Source organism: Pelophylax lessonae, assembly GCF_965119305.1.
Source record: "Pelophylax lessonae genome assembly, chromosome: 6".
Lineage (NCBI taxonomy): Eukaryota > Metazoa > Chordata > Amphibia > Anura > Ranidae > Pelophylax > Pelophylax lessonae.
This window is the reverse complement of record NC_138773.1, coordinates 46,257,163-46,275,842: the sequence shown is the minus strand read 5'-3', so window position 1 is coordinate 46,275,842 and position 18,680 is coordinate 46,257,163. Positions and strand designations below refer to the sequence as shown.

General features: G+C 45.7%; 1 protein-coding gene across 2 annotated transcripts in view; it reads left to right on the top strand.

Moving 5' to 3' along the window:
- The window catches only part of LOC309558973 (myeloid-associated differentiation marker-like), a 168,337-nt gene extending 153,807 nt beyond the window's left edge, over window positions 1-14,530 (top strand). For both annotated transcript variants that reach the window (XM_082262079.1, XM_082262080.1), the window contains exon 2: window positions 13,528-14,530. In XM_082262079.1, coding sequence (XP_082118205.1) covers window positions 13,657-14,511 — 855 coding nt within the window. In that variant the 5' untranslated portion in view covers window positions 13,528-13,656 and the 3' untranslated portion in view covers window positions 14,512-14,530. The remainder of the gene's footprint in view (window positions 1-13,527) is intronic.
- The last annotated feature ends 4,150 nt before the right edge of the window (window positions 14,531-18,680 follow it).

The following is an 18,680-nucleotide window of genomic DNA, read 5'->3' as shown; positions in this document are numbered from 1 at the left end:
GGCCGCCATTGGTACTGACCCTTGCAGTGCAGGTTTACTAAAGAGAAAGTAAAATGCTTTGAATAGGTTAGGAATATATATACTGGGACTTTTCAGGCTCCACATACTGTAGATGTATTCCACAAACACACTATATCTTAATGAAAATCCTGCCTTTTAATAAGATATAGTGTGTGTGTGGAATACATCTACAGTATGTAGAGCCTGAAAAGTCCCAGTATATTCCTAACCTATTCAAAGATTGATCAGAAACAAGTGATATGTTGCAGCCCAACTCCAGCAATATGAAACAGTCCACCCTTGCAGTGCTGGGGGAAATAGCCTCATGTATACTTTCTCCAGCCAGCTACAGTGCTCTCCTCTACCACCCAAAGTCTCATCACATACCATACAGGAACATTAACCCTGTATGGTATGATGAGGCTGGAGTGTGACCCAGTCACAGTTTACCCAGGAGCTCCTGAGGACCAGTCACAGCACTGGAGAGAGCCTACTGCAACAAGGAGTAAGGTAAAGCTGGGTATACATGAAACAAAATTTGTTCGGTTCAGCAGGGACCAGCTGAATTTTGATCTATGTGTGGCCTTGCCTGTTAGAAGCCGCCTGTCAGAATGGGAGCTTCTGTATAATGGGAGCCTACTGGAAAACCTCGTTCGATCAGCAGCTTGCAGCCAATCAGCTGCAATGCTGATCAGTGTATTCTGACAGAGAAGAGTCCCCAGCGTCAGAATACGTCTCGTGGAGGGGATTTCTTCATCCACCTCTTGTGTGGATGGATGAATCTGTAAGTGTTTTTTTTTTCAATTCAGCCCACTGGCTGAACAAAAAAAAAAACCTATGCATGTGTGCCAGTTTAAGTGCCGAATCACACTATTGCAATGCCACACATCGCATGTGATTTGCACCTCATTGTTGTGCAGATCACATGCGATGTCTGTGCAATGTGATTTCAGCCATACAAACTTTTTGGCTGAAATCACATCCCATTTGCACAAAAATGGAGCAGGGCCCTTTTTTTTTGGTTCGCACTGGAATTGAATTGCATGGGTGTTCACACCTATGCGATCCAATTCCTGCACCATTTCACAGTTTGCACTGCGATCTGCGAACCAATCTGGAAGTGTCATCATTACCTTTACATTGACACCCCCCAGAGATTTGCAGATCTCAGTGTAAACCACTGTGCGATTCTGGTGCAATGCGAGAACCGGCACTGAATAGCAGGGTTTCCCGCATCACACCAGTCAGAACCAGGACTAAGTGGTTTTACCCTAATCCTCTGTTCCTAGAATAAAAAAGTCCCATACACACGATGAGAATATCAAACCATTTTTTTTTACATGCTAGTATTAGGAATATACTGGGACTTTTCAGGCCCCATTGCAAGGGTTGATTTTTTTGTTTTTTTCCTGAAGTTGGGTTTTAAACGTTTATTATGAAAAAAATTCAGGGAAGACAAGAAATGAATAAACCAAACCCCAAATCTAAAGCATTGGATACAAACTATCCCTCATTTGTAAGGACAGGCTTATAGAACCAAAATTCCTCTCTACCTTTTTCTTCCTCTGTTGTCCCTCTTTTTGGTCTGGTTTATAGACTTTACAAAAATAGACTATTTAACTCAACTATTTACCAATCAAAAGTTTACTATTGGGAGGAATGCTTCTTCCATTGGCAGTCAGTGGGTGGAATGCTTCTCTCATTGGCAGTCAGTGGGTGGAATGCTTCTTCCATTGGCAGTCAGTGGGTGGAATGCTTCTTCCATTGGCAGTCAGTGGGTGGAATGCTTCTTCCATTGGCGGGTCAGTGGGAGGAATGCTTCTTCCACTGGCGGGTCAGGGGGTGGAATGTATCTTCCACTGGCGGGTCAGTGGGTGGAATGCGTCTTCCACTGGCGGGTCAGTGGGTGGAATGCGTCTTCCATTGGCGGGTCAGTGGGTGGAAAGCTTCTTCCACTGGCGGGTCAGTGGGTGGAAAGCTTCTTCCACTGGCGGGTCAGTGGGAGGAAGGCTTCTTCCACTGGCGGGTCAGTGGGAGGAAGGCTTCTTCCACTGGCGGGTCAGTGGGAGGAAGGCTTCTTCCACTGGCGGGTCAGTGGGAGGAAGGCTTCTTCCACTGGCGGGTCAGTGGGAGGAATGCTTCATTGCTGAAGGAACCCCTGGCAACCCCTGGAGGAACCCTGGGGCTCCATGTGACTTTGGTTGACTGCACTAAACCTTTCATCCAACCTCAGAACTATTACATTTGTTACTTTGAAAAGCCAATATAAAAGGTAAAGTAGTGATTAAAAGAAAACATTTGGTGATTTAACCAATCATTTTTTTTTTCTGTGCGTATTAATTATTTATGGTCTTGGGGCATGGCAGGGTGTGTCCCTTGCATTAGATGGTGTCCCTCTTTCCATCTCGGAGAGTTAAGGGGAATGTACAGGGAACACAAATGACTTGCTTAATAAGTCTGGCCTTCATTTAGGCAGGTGTATGATACCCAACGCAGCACCACTGGCTTAAAGAAAATATATAAAGACATGCCCGGCGCTAGGAGGAACGAACTAAGTAGAGGGCATACATGACTGGGTGGAAGGTGAACTGAGCTGCAGGGGTTAACTGGGAAAAAGTAGGTGGTCAGTGCTGGTCTCTAACCTTTTTGGTCATTCGTACGGGGTGATGGGGTGGAGCTGCATAAGTATAGCTGCAGGGTAGGAGGGGTTTCAGTCACTCTTTGAGGAGAAATTGTGGAAAAACGTCCCGTGTAGCCGGCTGCTGTGTCTCCACCTGCAAAAGAAGGAAGATGAGTGAGCTGGAGGGATTGCTGTCCCGGCTTAGAGAGTTGGCTGAGGTGCATGGCTCGGACTGGGTGCAGGGCCAGGTATCCAGTACCTTGCAGGGTGCTAGGCAGGGTTCCTCGCAGATGAGGCCTGCCTCCACACGTGCTCGGAGGTCTAGGTCTCCGGAGCGCTTTAGCCCTGATCATGCCCCCAGGGCTCAGCGTCACTCAGGGAGCCCCCCTAGGGACCCTTCAGGCCCCACTGCGAAGCGTGTGCCAGCTTCTGCAGGTGGGAGCTCTGGGAGGAATCCCCATCTTGGACGGAGCCCACAGGGGGGGCACTCACCGCCCCGCAACCCAGGTCCCCTCCTCCATCATCTTGTGACCCGCAGGAGTGTGCGGTTACCTAATACATCACTTGATGCGGCCATTTCTTGGGTTCGTAAGTATGGCAAGGGTGCGCTTCTGGCTAAGGCGGACATTGAAGCTGCATTTCGCTTGCTTCCTGTCCATTCCCAGAGTTTTCATTTCTTGGGGTGCTGTTGGAGGGGGTTCATATTTTGTGGATAGCTGATAACCGATGGGATGCTCTATATCGTGTGCCTTGTTCGAAACCTTTAGTTCTTTCTTGGAGTGGGTGGTCCAGGATGTGTCGGGTGTCAACTCCGTCATCCATTAGTTGGATGATTTTTTGTGGATTGGACCTCCAGGCTCTGGGACCTGTGCGGTCCTCCTGGGGACCTTGCAACACATCGCGGACTGCTTCGGGATCCCCTTGGCTCCTGACAAGATGGAAGGACCAGTGACAGAATTGGTTTTCCTGGGCATTACTATAGATTCTGTGGCCAAAGAATGTAGATTACCGATGGACAAGTTGGTGCTCCTGAGGGCAGAGGTCAAGAATGCGTATGGACGTCGCAGGATCACGCTACGGGAGTTGCAGGCTTTGCTCGGTAAGTTGAACTTTGCCTGTAGGATTATACCTATGGGGCGGATTTTCTGTCGCCGCTTGACTACGGCTACATTGGGCGTTAGGGCCCCTGGGCACTCGGTGAGGCTGACTGGGGAGCTCAGGGCGGATCTTCGGATATGGGATATCTTTTTGGAGTCCTATAACGGCTGCTCCTTGTGGATTGATGGTCCGCTTATGGATTTTACTAAGGCGTTCACGTTGAGGCAGGCAATGAGGGGTTATCGAAAAGGCAATCGCAGCCGCGATTTGCGGCGCCCGGTGTCTTTCTCAGTGTTGGGTGCCATTCTGGGGAGGTTGGGGATGGTCGCCTTATGAGCAATTGTTGTTTAGGGCGGCCTTCTTATTGGCTTTCTTTGGAGCATTCAGGATTAGCCAACTTGTGAGTCCGTCAAAGTGGGTTGCCGGAGGGCTTCTGCGGGGGGATGTCGTCTGCACGGATACTTTTGTGCGGATCTGTCTCAGAAGGTCCAAGAAAGGCCAGAAGGGCAGAAGCAGGTGGGTGGAGTTGTTTTGGGATAACAGTCCTGGTCTTTGTCCGGTGCTGGCTCTGGAACATTTTCTTCAAGTTCGACCTCAGCTAGGTGGCGCATTATTAGTTCACTTGGACGGTTCTGCGCTGTCCAAGTTTCAATTTGTGTCCGCTTTTATAAAGTGTTTGTTGGCGGAGAGCTTTGCATTCCTTCCGTATTGGGGCTGCCACGGAGGCAGCCTGGTGGGGTTTGGATGAGGGTGTGGTCAGGCGCATCGTCAGGTGGGAATCCAGAGGATTCCGCTCGTACGTTAGGCCCCAACTTGTTTAGACGCTCCTTGTTCAGCAGGGCCTATCTTGTTTGTTCTTTGTGAATTTTCAGTTTTTTGTTATTCGTCTGCGTTGTTATGGGTGGTGGGTGCACTGTGTTTGTTTCTTTACAGGTGTCCCGCAGTGCCTGATATGGTATTCCTATGTCTTCTGGGGGCCAAGAGGGCTGAGGTTAGACCTAACGGTAGACAATTGGGCTTACCCAGGGAGGCCGGTAGGGTCAGGTGGATATAATTGCCAGGTATGCTGTGGAGCCGTGTAGTTCCGGAGATTCACCTGTTCGCAAGATTGGACAGGGCCCCTGACGTCTTAGTACTTCACGTTGGTGGTAACGATCTGGGCCTCCGCTCCATGAGGGAGCTAATACGGGATGTGAAGTTCGATTTTTTGAGACTTTGTACTTCCTTTCCAGAGAAGCTCATTGTGTGGTCCGACATAGTAGCCCGCTCTTCGCGGCGGGTGGCCAGGTCTATTGAGAAACTTAACACGGCCCGTATTAAAGTAAACAAGGAGGTGGGGAGGTTTGGTAGCAGGAATGGGGGTCTGTTGGTTCGGCACTTGGAATTGGAAAGCGATAGGTGGCAGTTCCTCCGGGGTGACGGGGTTCATCTCAATGCCATTGGCACTGATTTGTGGTTTTTTGGGGTTGAAGGATGGGATTCAGAGGGCTTTTCGTGTGTGGAGGGGCGCACAAGTGTAAGGTGTCACACTTGTGTTGCTATGGCGGTTTGGGGTTCTTGACAGGGGTCTAAAAGCTGTTTTTTTGGGAAAAAATGGTGGGGACCCATCCGAGGTATGGTGTCCTCTAATTTGGTACAGGTGGGTGTCTGAGGTCGGCTGTGTTAGTCCCTGAGGCAGTGCTTAGCGGCTGGGGGAGTGACTAGGCCAAATGGTGACAGACACAAAAGTTGGTGGAATTATGGTACTGTCAAGGACCTGCAACCAAATTTAAACTGGATTATGTTATGTTTGTTAAAAAAAATTGTTATTTAACTCCCAAGTAAGAGTAGTGTGATTATTTAATAGGGTGGGATGGTTAAGGTAGTTAGAGTTGGTAGCAGTTGGTGTAGAATATGCTAAGGGCAACACGGGAGCTCTGACCTACCCTGGTCATGTTTTACTTATGTTTTTACTTTACTTATTAAAACCTTACCTTTACCCAAAAGCACTCAATGCTTTTTCCCCACTACTCCAACTGTTAGGGGCAAAGAGAATGCCCAGTTCTAGCAGGTATGTAAGAACATGTGACTCAGTCCATGTGACAGTGGTGGTACTTTTTGGTTGGTCCAGAGCTCTCACCGCAATAAAAAGCTAACAGGGGGTTCTAGCCTTCCCCTGCTCTACTTAAAAAAAGCTAACTGTTGCTGTTGGAGATATTTCCTTCTTGTCTAGTGAAGCTTTTTTACTGAGATGGTAGATTAGGGAAGAACATTCTAATGGTGCCCCGAGTTAACAGTAAAAAAAGGTTTCTAATCCTTCCCCGATCTATCACAACCGAAACAATGTTTTTTTGTGACATTCTCTTAAAGGGTTAAGTTTACTCTGCTTTATTTTGCCTTTTCTGCTTCCTTCTTCCCCCTCTCATGAACATGCTAATGACATTTTTGGAAAAAAAAAAATCCAACCAATAAAAGGGGCGGGCCAGAGACAGTCAGGCTGGAGAGGAAAGAGATAGATGATGCTGGACCTCCTCTAGCCAGGAAATGAGGCGGTATCAGGGAGCTGGTGGCAAGCCTGACGTGCAGAGGGTAGCCTCACAGGATCTTGAGGAAGGAACACGGACAAGTCACCTTTTGCAGAAGACACAGGCTAGCCTGAGGTGCGGAATCTAAGTGCCAACCGGATATTACCAGAGCCTCTGATGGTGAGGATGGATTTTGCTGCGTGAATAGCACCAGGTCGCGGTCCTCAGGGTCGCCCCACCAGGAGGTGAGCAAGTTCCGATCCGATGGCAGATAAGGATAAGGCAGGAGAGTAGTCGCAGGACAAGCTGAGGTGAAGGCGGGCAGCAAACAAGCACAGTAAGAGACAAGCCAGGAGGTCAATCAGGAGTCAATCAGGTTACAGCAGGGTTCAGGATCAGGAGTAAAGGGGAAGCTGCAGACAAGACAGTAAAAAATCAGTGTACCTGCTACCCTTAAAGAGGAAGTAAACCCTCCTCTGCAACTTTTACCTATAGGTAAGCCTATGATAAGGCTTACCTATAGGTACTGTAAATATCTCCTAAACATGTACCGTTTAGGAGATATTTACCTTACATGCAGCCAGTGACATCACTGGCACATGCGCTCTGAAGGAACGGCCGCTGGTGCCGTTCCTTCAGAGTCCCGTGCCGTGACTGTCGGCTCTCGCGCGCGTGCGTGGGAGTGACGTCACCGCGGCTCCGGCCAATCAGATGGCCGGATGCCGCGATCCCGGAAGACGGCGACTGAACCTGTCGCCCGTCATAGAGGCGGCACAGCGGGGGCTCGTTCTAAGGTAAGTATTTCATAATGAGCTAGTATGCAATGCATACTAGCTCATTATGTGTTACTCTTTCAGGTTAACCACTTGCCGACCGCTTACGTTGACCCTACTGCGACAAAGTGGTTTGTTATCGTCCAGCGACGTAGACCTACGGAGGCTCGCTCCCGCTGTATTCAGTCACAGCGGGAGTCGGGCCAGGGGAGGAGCGGCGGTGATCACTGCCGCTCTTCCCCGATCGTCGGGGATCGAGTGTGGAGATCCGCCCGCTTGTGTAAACAAAGTGGGCGGATCTCCTAAGTGACAGGCAGGGTCACATTGCAGGGTTCAGCATAGCTCAACCTGTGATCTGTCCTTGTGTCACTCAGTCTCCTCCCCCCACACATGTCAGTAAGCACCAGGCATACATTAACCCCTCCCTCTCCAATAAAATTAACCCCTTCCCTGCCAGTGTCATTATTACAGGAACAGTGCATATGTATAGCACTGATTACTTTAGTAATGTCACTGGTAACCCCAAAAGTGTCAAAAATATCAGTCAAGGGTCCCATCTGTCCGCCGCAATGTCGCAGTACCTGTGAGGGGCTGACCGCCGCCGTATATAGTCGGGCGGCGGCCGGCAAGTGGTTAAGAAGTACAGTATTAAACCCTCAGCTTTTTTTTAGCTTACACATTGAACACGTGAAATAAAACATTCCCTAATAAACTTTTTGTTAAAATTCTTACCCCAGCAACCCCCAGTGCTGCTTTCCTGAACTTCGGATCTTCCCAGTAAAGACTGTGGACAGTGTAGTCTGCTGTTACTTTGTTAGCTTGGAGAAGGAAAGGGGGGTGGGTGGAAAAGGGGGGGGGGAGTAGGGGGTAACTTGCCATCCTAGGCTGTGGGGCTGTGTTTCTGTGGCTACACATAGTGTAGGGAGACAGGACTCTGCATGCGGAGACACAGCTGTCAGTTCCCCATGCATCTCTATGGGGGAAATCGGATGGGAACGGACCGTCGGTCCGTTCTCATCCGATCCCCTGGACGGATGGAAAATAGGGTTTCCATCCGTCCAGATTTGACGGATCGGATCGGGTCGGATGTCAGCGGACATGTTTCCGCTGCCATCCGATGCCCCATAGGAATGCATGGGGGGACCGTTCAGATCCGCCAAAAAAACGGACAGGCGGATCTGAACGGTCCGCCTGTGTGAAAGGGGCCTAAAGTCCCGTACCCACATACCGATTGTCGGCCGTAAATATTCGGCCGACGACCGATCGGCCGATTGTAGGCTTGTTAGTATGATGCTTCCGACAGCCGACAGCGCATTTTCAGCCGAACAGAATCTGTTGTGCAGGCATTAAAATTTTTGTTGGCCAACACCAGAACGGCCGATTGTTTGCCAGTCAGTACAGAATTCGGCCGACAAACAGCCGATTAGCAAGACTGGGCATGCTCAGAAAAGAAAAAAACACACGGAAAGTTAACCATCACATGACATCACTTCTGCAGTCGGCTGTTGTTGGCCGACAAAATTCATGTGCAGTCTTTTGCAGTTTTCAGCCGACACGACTGCCCTGGACAAAAGACGGCCGATCGTTCGGCCGACGTTCGCTACGTGTGTACAGGGCTTAAAAGAAGAAGCTGCAATGCATACTCAGTAAGTAATTAAATCAGCTTCTGAAAGTACTTAAATTGAGGGTTTAACCACTTCCATACCGGGCCTATTCTATCACTCCTCTCCTACGTGTAAAAATCATCATTTTTTTTGTCTAGAAAATTACTCAGAACCCCTAAATATTATATATGTTTTTTTTAGCAGAGACCCTAGGGAAAAAAATGGTGGGTCATTTCAACTTTCTGTGTCACACACAAATTGCGCAGCAATTTTATAAACGCTCTTACTTTTGGAAAAAAAACAGTTTCATGAATGAAGGAAAACAAAAAAAAAACAAAGTTAGCCCAAATTTTTTATTTATTTATTTTTTATACAATGTGAAAGATGATGTTACGCCAAATAAATAGATAACATGACACGCTTTAAAATTGTGCACACTTGCGGAATGACGCCCAAACTTCGGTACCTAAAAATCTCCATAGGCGGCGCTATAAAAGTTTTTTTTTACAGGTTACCTGTTTAAGGTTACAGAGCAGGTCTTGGGCTAGAATTATTGCTCTCACTCTGTTTGTGGCGATACCTCATGTGTGGTTTGATAGCTGTTTACATATGTGGGGGCAATTTTACATTTTTTTTTTTTTGTTTATTTTACTTTTATAAATTGGGCTTAATTTGACACTTTCCCTTTAAAACATTTTTTTTAATCACTTTTATTTCTATTGCAAGGAATGTAAACATCCCTTGTAATAGGAATAGGGCATGACAGGTCCTCTTTACAAAGAGATTCGTTGGTCTAGAAGTCCCCACATCTCGCCTCTAGGCTGGAAAGCCTGAGATTAAAAAAAAAAAAAAAACACGATCTCGGCTTCCCAGTCGAGAAAACGGCAGTGTTTACACCTGCCGAGGCTGGACATGACGTTATCATTTTGCACCAGGTCTCCGAAGGTCATAGAGATGACCGGGGACCATCAGGATGTCATATGACTTCCACCTAACGATAAGTAGTTGTCACCTCAAAAGATTCTCATCTAGATGCCTGCAGCATCGATCTGATGCTGCTGCTGCTGCTGACCCCCCGCTGGCCCTATACCTAAACAGGTCTACACGATCACTCGGTTCTCCCTCGCTCTGAGCAAACAGGAGTGACTGTCAGTCTCCGGCTCTCTGCTCTGCCCCTCCAGTGCCCACTGGAGCGCCAGGCTGTGAAGGGGGCAGGAGCTGCAGGCTCAGTATCCCAGCAGCTTGCTGAGACCGTTACCAGTGCAGGCATCTGGGCAGATTCCGACATGATTGTTGGGATCTCTCCAGAGTCTGGGCCCGATCTGTGATGTCAGTCTGTAGCCTGAATCTCGGGCACAGGAATGCAGAACTAAGTGCACTCCTGTGACCCAGAGGAGAAGCATGGCCAGAAGAGCTTTAGCTATATGTGACGGGAGTCACTTTGGGTGGGGGGCCCGTGGAACCCAGCTTACATTTGAGAGCTCTGGAAACTCATTTTCCAGCTCCCCCAGCCCCTCTTATGTGTAAGTCAGCCTGTGTCTATTAGGGGCACAGGGGGACCAAGAAAATTATGGGCAGCTGCTTAATGGACACTTAGAATATGGTTTGGATTACTTCAAATGAGACAGTAATATTTATCCACAATGTCCCTCAAGAAATATGAAGATTTAATCCCACTTTACACTGCGAGACCTATAGTCTGTTGTAGACTGTTGCCATGAAGTCTGTGACTCCTGAATAATCAAAGCATTGCTTAGATGTAGATTCCATGTACTTCAATGTAAGAGACGGACAGTCTGCTACTGGGGATCTCCTGCTATTGTCTTTTTAATAAGGTGTTCTGTGTTTATACTTGGGATGATGTGTGGTGTGCTTTGTTTTGGCCTTGTTGCAGTGCTGAGTTAATTAACATGTTAACCACCTCAATACTGGGCACTTTCACCCCCTTCCTTCCCAGACCAATTTTCAGCTTTCGGTACTCTCGCACTTTGAATGACAATTACTCATGCTACACTGTACCCAAATTAAATTTTTATCATTTTGTTTGCACAAATAGAGCTTTCTTTTGGTGGTATTTATTCACCGCTGGGTTTTTTATTTTTTGCGATATAAGCGAAAAAATAACAAACATTTTGAAAAAACATTTTTTTTCTACTTTCTGTTATAAAAGAAATCCAATAAAATCAAATTTTGGCATAAAATTAGGCCAGAATGTATTCTGCTACATGTCTTTGTTAAAAAAAAATCCCAATAAGTGTATTCGTTTTTTTTTTTTTACACAAAGTTGTCAATTTATAAGATATTTATAACATATAGCATGTACATAGAAAAAAATTACACCCCAAAATGCATTCTGCCACTCCTCACATGTGTGAGACATTTACGTAGCCCGGCCACATACAGAGGTCCAACATGCAGGGAGCATTGTCAGACGTTCTAGGAGCATAAATTACACATTTCATTTCCTGAGTACCTATCACATTTTTGAAGGCCCTGGATAATTTTTTAGCCACGTAGACAGATGTGTGCAAATGATTCCTGGGACAGATGTGTGACAAATGTTGATCACTGGGGTGACAGATGTGCGCCAGATGTGGCAGATAACGTGTGACAGATGATCACTAAAAAATGTGTCAGATGATCATGGACATATTTAATTTGGACAGATGTGGGACATGTGTGGGACAGTTGTTTTTACTGCAGGACACTGGGGACAGCAATCCGATCCACTTCTCCTCTGACAGAGGCTGTCAGTGAGGAGGAGAGCAGATCTTAGCTGGCAGCCAGGGATCAGTTTGTATACAGCACTTTTTCTGCTTTTTTACTCACTGGTTACCCAGATAAGTGAGTAAAAAGCAGTAAAAATGCTGTATACTCACTGATCCATGGCTGGCAGCTGAGATCTGCTCTCCTTCTCCTCACTGACAGCCTCCGTCAGAGGAGAAGCAAAGCTGATCACTGTTAGAACGGCTTTGTTGGCATCAAATGACAGCTGTGATTGGACACAGCCGTCATGTGATCGGGAGGGCCAATCAGAGAGCCCTCCTGCAGAGCGTAGATGCTCTGTGTCCTAGGGACACAGACACATCGGTATTGCGCCGCTGCACGTGCATGCAGCGGCACGATCGCCCTCCTTCTGAAGGACATTCCGGAACTGGTTAATTATAACATTGTCTGGGTCTGCATTCCCATTCACCTATTGTTTCTGTCCAGGTGGCTAGGTAATTAGTTCAGATTAATTATATTTCTGTACACAATTTCATCTGCATAGGATAATGTAATCAGGTACTTTACCTGGTGGGGTATATATTCGGTGTGAGTTTGTTCAATAAAGGTTCCAGATCTTATACAAGCTATTCTTGGCTAGTTTTGTATGGGGGCGGCTAGAATATCTAATATCTATGTTCAAGAATGGAGGAAGTGGTATTCTGAAGGAAGCACATAGGTATTGTGGGGTCGTGGTTCCGTTACACTATACTTTTCCTTTAACTGGTTTTCGTGGGGTGTAAAAGGTTTAGAACCTCTGTCAACTTTTCATTGCTATCGCTGTCCCTATTTGGAAGGTTTTACCTTACTTCCTTGTCGATATGACAGGCACCAGGCAGAACAGGAAGTGTTAGGAAATCTCCCCAATTTCTGCCTACATGAATGGTGCCAGACAAAACAGGATGTGAGGGAAAATCATCTCGTTTCCTGTTTATTTTACTGCTGTGTCCCTGCTGGGCTACACTTTCATTGGATCTGATAATACACACGCCCTTGTATTATCGCATCTGGTAAGGGACTAATTCATTCATGGTGGAGGGCTTCGCTGCACCCATCTATTGTGTTGAGTTTTGCACCTGGAGATACTTCACATGCATGTTGGATTTATATGGACATCATATTCACTTATGGACTTATTGTTTTGATCCACCATTGATTTTGTTTTCATTGTTCACCTTGTTGAGCACTTGGTTTGGTATTTATAGGATTTAGTCCTTCCAATATTTATTGATCAATATTTGTGTTGATTGTACTTTATATTTATACATAATTGTTACTAATGGATTAGCGCACCTGATACCTATCACACAGTACATAATTTATTTTCTACGGTAGCAGCTTTTCTATAATTTTTTCCAGCGCACTTTTTTTCTTATCACATCCTGTACAATATGGCAAACTCATTGAAGACACAAACGGCAATAAGTCTGATAGAAGTTCTAACCCGTCCATGCAAAAAAGTTTTGCCCTGAATGGGAATTGTAGTTCTGCAACAGCTGGAGGGCTACCAGTTTGAGAACCCTGGTTTAGAATCTCTGTAAACTTTTCATTGCTATCTCTTTTCCTATTTGGAAGTTTTTTTTTCCTTACTTCCTGTTGACGTGACCGACACCAGGCAGAACAAGAAGTGCTAGGAAATCTCCCCACTTCCTGCCTCTATGAATGGTGGCAGACACAACGGGATGTGAGGGAAAATTACCTAATTTCCTGTTTATTTTACTGCTGTGTCCCTGCTTGATTAACTAACTTCCTGTTTTATTGCCGGATTCCCTGCGGGGGAGATTTACCTCACTTCCTGTTCTGGCTGCCCACATGTCAGCCAGAACAGGAAATAAAGAAAAATCCACTACAAACAGTGATGAAAACACATTTTCTAGTAAAGCAAGGAAGGTTTACAACCTTTCTTAGGATGTTGCTGTTGTGCCTGTGTCCCCATGAGAGAAATCCCCCCTCACTTCCTGTCCTAGTGTGAGTCAGACAGAACAGAAAAATAAATCATCAATATGGCAAACTCATTGAAGGCACAAACCGCAATAAGTCTTATAAAAGTTCTAACCCTTCCATTCAAAAAAGTTTTGCCCTGAATTGGGGTTCAACGTTATATATGAGATTAATAAAATTTCAGCACCTAATATCACATTTTTTTTTTTCTTGTGTTTTAGGTACAGACCGCTTCATAAAGCAAAGGTGGAAGCTTGTTGGACATCAGTCATATAACAGATTCCTCTCTGATATCCTCATTCGGGGCACCTCTGTACACCTTCACCTCCTTGTATCTTCATAACACCAAGATGGAACTTCGTTCCCTTTTGAATCCCTTGCTGATCCTCCGCATCCTCCAAATCTTCTTCTCCTGCACCGCCTTCAGCTTGGTGGCCAGCGTTCAAATGTACCACAACTCATATGGAGCCTGGAGTATGGTTACATGGATCATGTGTTTTATCGTGACTATCCTAATTGTTGTTTTTGAGCTCACAGGGTTTGCCAGTAGAGTTCCTATTTCCTGGGAGGACTTTACCTCGGCCTTCTCCATGTTGGCTTCGTTGATGCTCCTCACCACATCCATCATGTACCCATCTGTCTTCCTGAAAGGAGGCTGCAGCGGAAAGACCTGTGCCTGTCGAGGAGCAGCCACTGTCATGTCTATCCTGTGCTTCTTCGCCTACGCCATTGAGGTTGGAATCACCCGGGCGAAACCTGGCGAGACTAGCGGCTTCCTCTCTACCATCCCTGGCCTGCTGAAGGTCTTTGAAGCCTACGTTGCCTGTATTATTTTCTCTCTTCTGCCGCTCATTTATGGTATACCAGGCTTGCATTGGTGTGTGGCTGTCTACTCTATTTGCTTCATTATTACCACTTTAATCATCATCACAATCATTGGACGTCTCTTGCCTAGACTGCCCATCAACTTTGAGAAGATTCTCATTGGTTATAATATTTTGGCAGTGGCCATGTACATCACAGTGGCAGTCATTTGGCCTTACTACTTTTTTAATCCTTATCTCATTAAAAATGAGTGTGGATATGATGGTTGTCTAAATGATAGGGGAGTTGGGATCACCATCTTGAGTTACATCAACCTGGTGGCTTACATTGTGGACACGGTCTACTCCTTTAGAATGGTTTTCTTCACAGTCCCAGCCTAGACTCTAAAATGTCAGCAGGATAACCAGCTCTGTTCACCAAAACTCAATGCCAGGTCTACTTGAACAATAACTATATGGAAATGAAAGAATTGCCACCTTGGATTACTGTAAAAATAACGTATGTACTTCAAAATGTATACATATGGCTTGGCAACGGGGTTGCAGAAGTAACAACAGCTAACTGTAGCCCCGACTGAAAGCCCAACTGCAGACAACATTTTTCAAATAGAGTGTGGAGGAGTTCAAATTTATGGCAGGTTTTTATTTCTCTCTTTAACCCAATAGTAGAATTTTCCCCTCAAGTGACACCCATACCAAAAAATTGAGTTTACAGTTTTCCCAAAGATGGAGAAGCATAGACGACATTAAAAACTTTGTCGGACGTCCGAACCCTTCCTCACTTTGCTAACAGTTGTTTGTATTAATTTCCCCATTAGAGATTTTTCCGTAACGTCCTGTCCTAGTGAGGACACAGATGGCAATAAAAAGTTGACAAAGGTTCTCCTGGTCTATCTAAAACCAAACAAAAGCTTCGGCTTTGAGTTGGGCTTTAAGATTTTTATTTTTATTTTTTGTAAACCCCTAACTAGTGTCACCTGACAAAGCAGAGCAAATAGCAACAATGATGTACACTTGTCCACAGCAACCAATCACATGTCTGTTTACTGAAATGATATCAAAGACAATTTCTGATTGGACCTCTGTGGATTATTTTACTTGGCACATTGTCGTAAAGTTAAGAAGGGTCTGAGTTGGCTTTAGAAGCCGAATTCCTGGAACTTTTGTTTTTTAGAGCACTTCATCACATAAATATATGTACCTTTTCCATGGGAACAAAACACTAGTCAGTTTTTTTATTTAAAAAGTTGCCCAAACTTAGAGAACCTGTACTGTGCAATCTGTGCCCAAAAAGGCAGGCAGAGGGCAAAGAACTAGTCACCAGTATTACCTATGGTCTTCCCGAAGCTGATCTTTTCCCTATTAATGTGACTTGTCCTGCACCGTGTACAATGTATAGGGGTTGTCCGGTTTCCTGCCTGTGCTCAGGGTGACACACTCCTGTGCTAAAGGAGGATAAAGCTGAAAATGGGCAAAGACTTTTTTTTTTTTTTATATATAATCCCAACAGCATATTTGCAATATAGTAGTGTCATGCAGGAGATTGGACAGCCATTATAGGGGTCTTACTGTCTGACGCTCTGCTCTGACAGGGAGAAAATACAAGCAAATAATAAGACAAGTAATTTCTGTGAAAAAAACTGTTTCATTGTTATAAAGGTTCAAGAGTGGACATCCATATTACCACAAATGTCCACTGATGATTGGTTCTCTTTGCAGACCACTGGTTGTTTATAATTGGTATGTTAATAACTTAAAGCGGAACTAAACCGTTTTACCTGTTCAGCCAAGGAAGTTGCCATTTTTGCCTCTGTTAGACCTGCACCTGCCATGGTGCTGCACATGTGATCAGTTATGACACCCGCCATTTGATGGTTTCACAATTTGGTTGAGGGAGCAAGCATCTGTGCCAGTTAGCTTCCTGGCAGTGCCATCAGCATAACTGTTTTTTGAAATCATTAAATTGATGGGTTTAGTTCCGATTTAAACCAAACTGCAAGGCAGCCATTTTGTTCACCACCTGCCAGTTCAAGCAGTGGCAAATCTCAGGCACTCAGGAGACCAAAGTCATAGCCAAGGAAGAAGCCAAACATGGACAGGAGACCCCGTCAGGATTCACAAAACGGTGGTAACGGAACCCCATGTTGAGCTTTCAGCCTTCAAATTTCAAAATGTGACAACTTTCGGGGCCTCTCTCTGTCCTTCTGGTCTTATGTAGAGCCACAGACCATGCCAAAGCCTTGGTGAAAACCAAACCTGTTTGTGGTAAGTCCCAATACTTTGTGATCTTGACCATCCACCATAAATACGGACAGCTGGGAGATGATCATCATCATTTTATTCGGCCAACCACTTACAAGAGCCTGTTACCTAATAATATGCATATATTTTGTATTTTTTCCAACAAGATTTCACTGGACTCGCACACGTGTGCGGTTTCATGACGGGAATGTAGAGTTGCTATGACAACATTAACAGTATGGATGAATGCGGTTTCGTTCTATTTCTGATCACCTCAGTGCTCATTAAAGTGAACCATTTGTATCTGTTTGTAAAATCTTTGCTTGGTCTTTTTGTTACATTATTTCATTTCTCGCTTGTTTGAAAAAGTTTCATCTCTTACAAACTCCAGAGCCTTGCAGTGCTCAAAAAAAGTTTAAAAAAAATGAAATCACTTGTGTACAAGAATATATTTAAAGTGCATTTATAGCTACAGTAAGTGCCCTACATGCAAACTTTCGAAGCTACCAACATGTGTTCGTATGACCAATCCTGTAAAGCCTGGTACACACACTCCGTTTTTTATGATTTAACCCACCCAATGGGCTGAACGAAAAATAATATAAATCAAAATAATAAAATAATAATAAACAAAAAATAAAACTGACAAGCAGTGTTGGTGCAGCTTCTATTAATTTTGTACCCTCGCCAGGGCCATATCTACTGCAAGGCAAACAAGGCGTTTGCCTTGGGCGCCATTTTTTAGGGGGGAGGTTCCAGGGTGTACCCCGGTGTGGAATTATTTATCTGCAAGCTTTCACTACCCTAGCATCCTCCATACAATGTGCATACCACAGAAGGGGAATTCCCATATGATTGCCTGGTTCCTGTCTTCCTATAAACTGAGGGGGCTTATAGAGGATGAATGAGGAGTGCACTGGAGCAGTTGGATAGGTTGGGTTGGGTGAGGAGCAGGCCTCTTTTTTTTGCAGAGGTCTATCTAATTTTGCAGAGGCATTTAGAAGTCAATAATTTATCTGAGCTGCCTGATTGAGGCACACGAGTAATACCAGACACTGCATGTTACTACCCCACAGTCGGCCAGAGACCCCACATTGCCACCTGAGACTCCAAACTGCTACCAGTGACCCTGCATAGCAACCAGGGCCCTCCCATAGCCACCGGGGATCCTGCATAGCCACCAGAGACCCCACACAGCCACCAAGGACCCTGCATAGCCACCAGGGACCCCGCATAGCCCCCAGAGATCCCACACAGCCATCAGAGATCCCACACAGCCACCAAGGACCCCGCATAGCCACCAGAGATCCCACACAGCCATCAGAGACCCCACACAGCCACCAAGGACCCCGCATAGCCCCCAGAGATCCCACACAGTCATCAGAGACCCCACACAGCCACCAAGGACCCCGCATAGCCACCAGAGATCCCACACAGCCATCAGGGACCCACATAGCCATCAGGGACCCCGCAAAGCCATCAGGGACCCCGCATAGCCACCAGGGATCCCGCACAGCCACCAGAGACCCTGCACAGCCATCAGGGATCCCTACACAGCCATCAGGGTCCCCACACAGTCACCAGGGACCCCACATAGCCACCAGGCACCCCACACAGCCAGCAGGGACCCTGCATAGATACCAGGGATCCCCATAGCCACCAGGGACCCTGCACAGCCAGCAGGGACCCTGGATAGATACCAGCGACCCCCCACAGCCACCAGGGACCCCGCAAAGCCACTTGAAAAGGAAGGGAAAGAAAGGGGGGCCCAGTTTTAGTCTTGCCTAGGGCAGCACAAAACCAAAATACACCAAAAACACCCCTGCTCTTGGGATTAAATATGTGTAAAAGTAATAAATTACCTCTACCAATATTAAATCACTATATGACCAGCTGCAGCTCAAATGAAGCGCATAACAACACCAATGGGAAAATGTGAACAGTGAAAAATTTGAACAACTAAAAAATTACAATAAAAACAAAAAATGAAAAGTGAAAAATATATAAAATTATACAAAAATCATTGAATTAGTCCATATCCTTGTGCTTCTTCCTTCATTATGTGGGAAACGACCGTGCAGTCTTTTACCACTTCAGCTCTGGAAGGTTTTTTTGACCAGGCCATTTTTTGCGATACGGCACTGCGTTATTTTACCTGACAATTGCGCAATTAAGGGATGCTGTGCCCAAATAAAATTGATGTATTTTTTCCCACAAATAGAACTTTCTTTTGGTGGTGTTTGATCACCCCTGCGGTTTTTATTTTTTGCGCTATAAACAAAAAAAGAGCGACCATTTTGAAAAAAAAA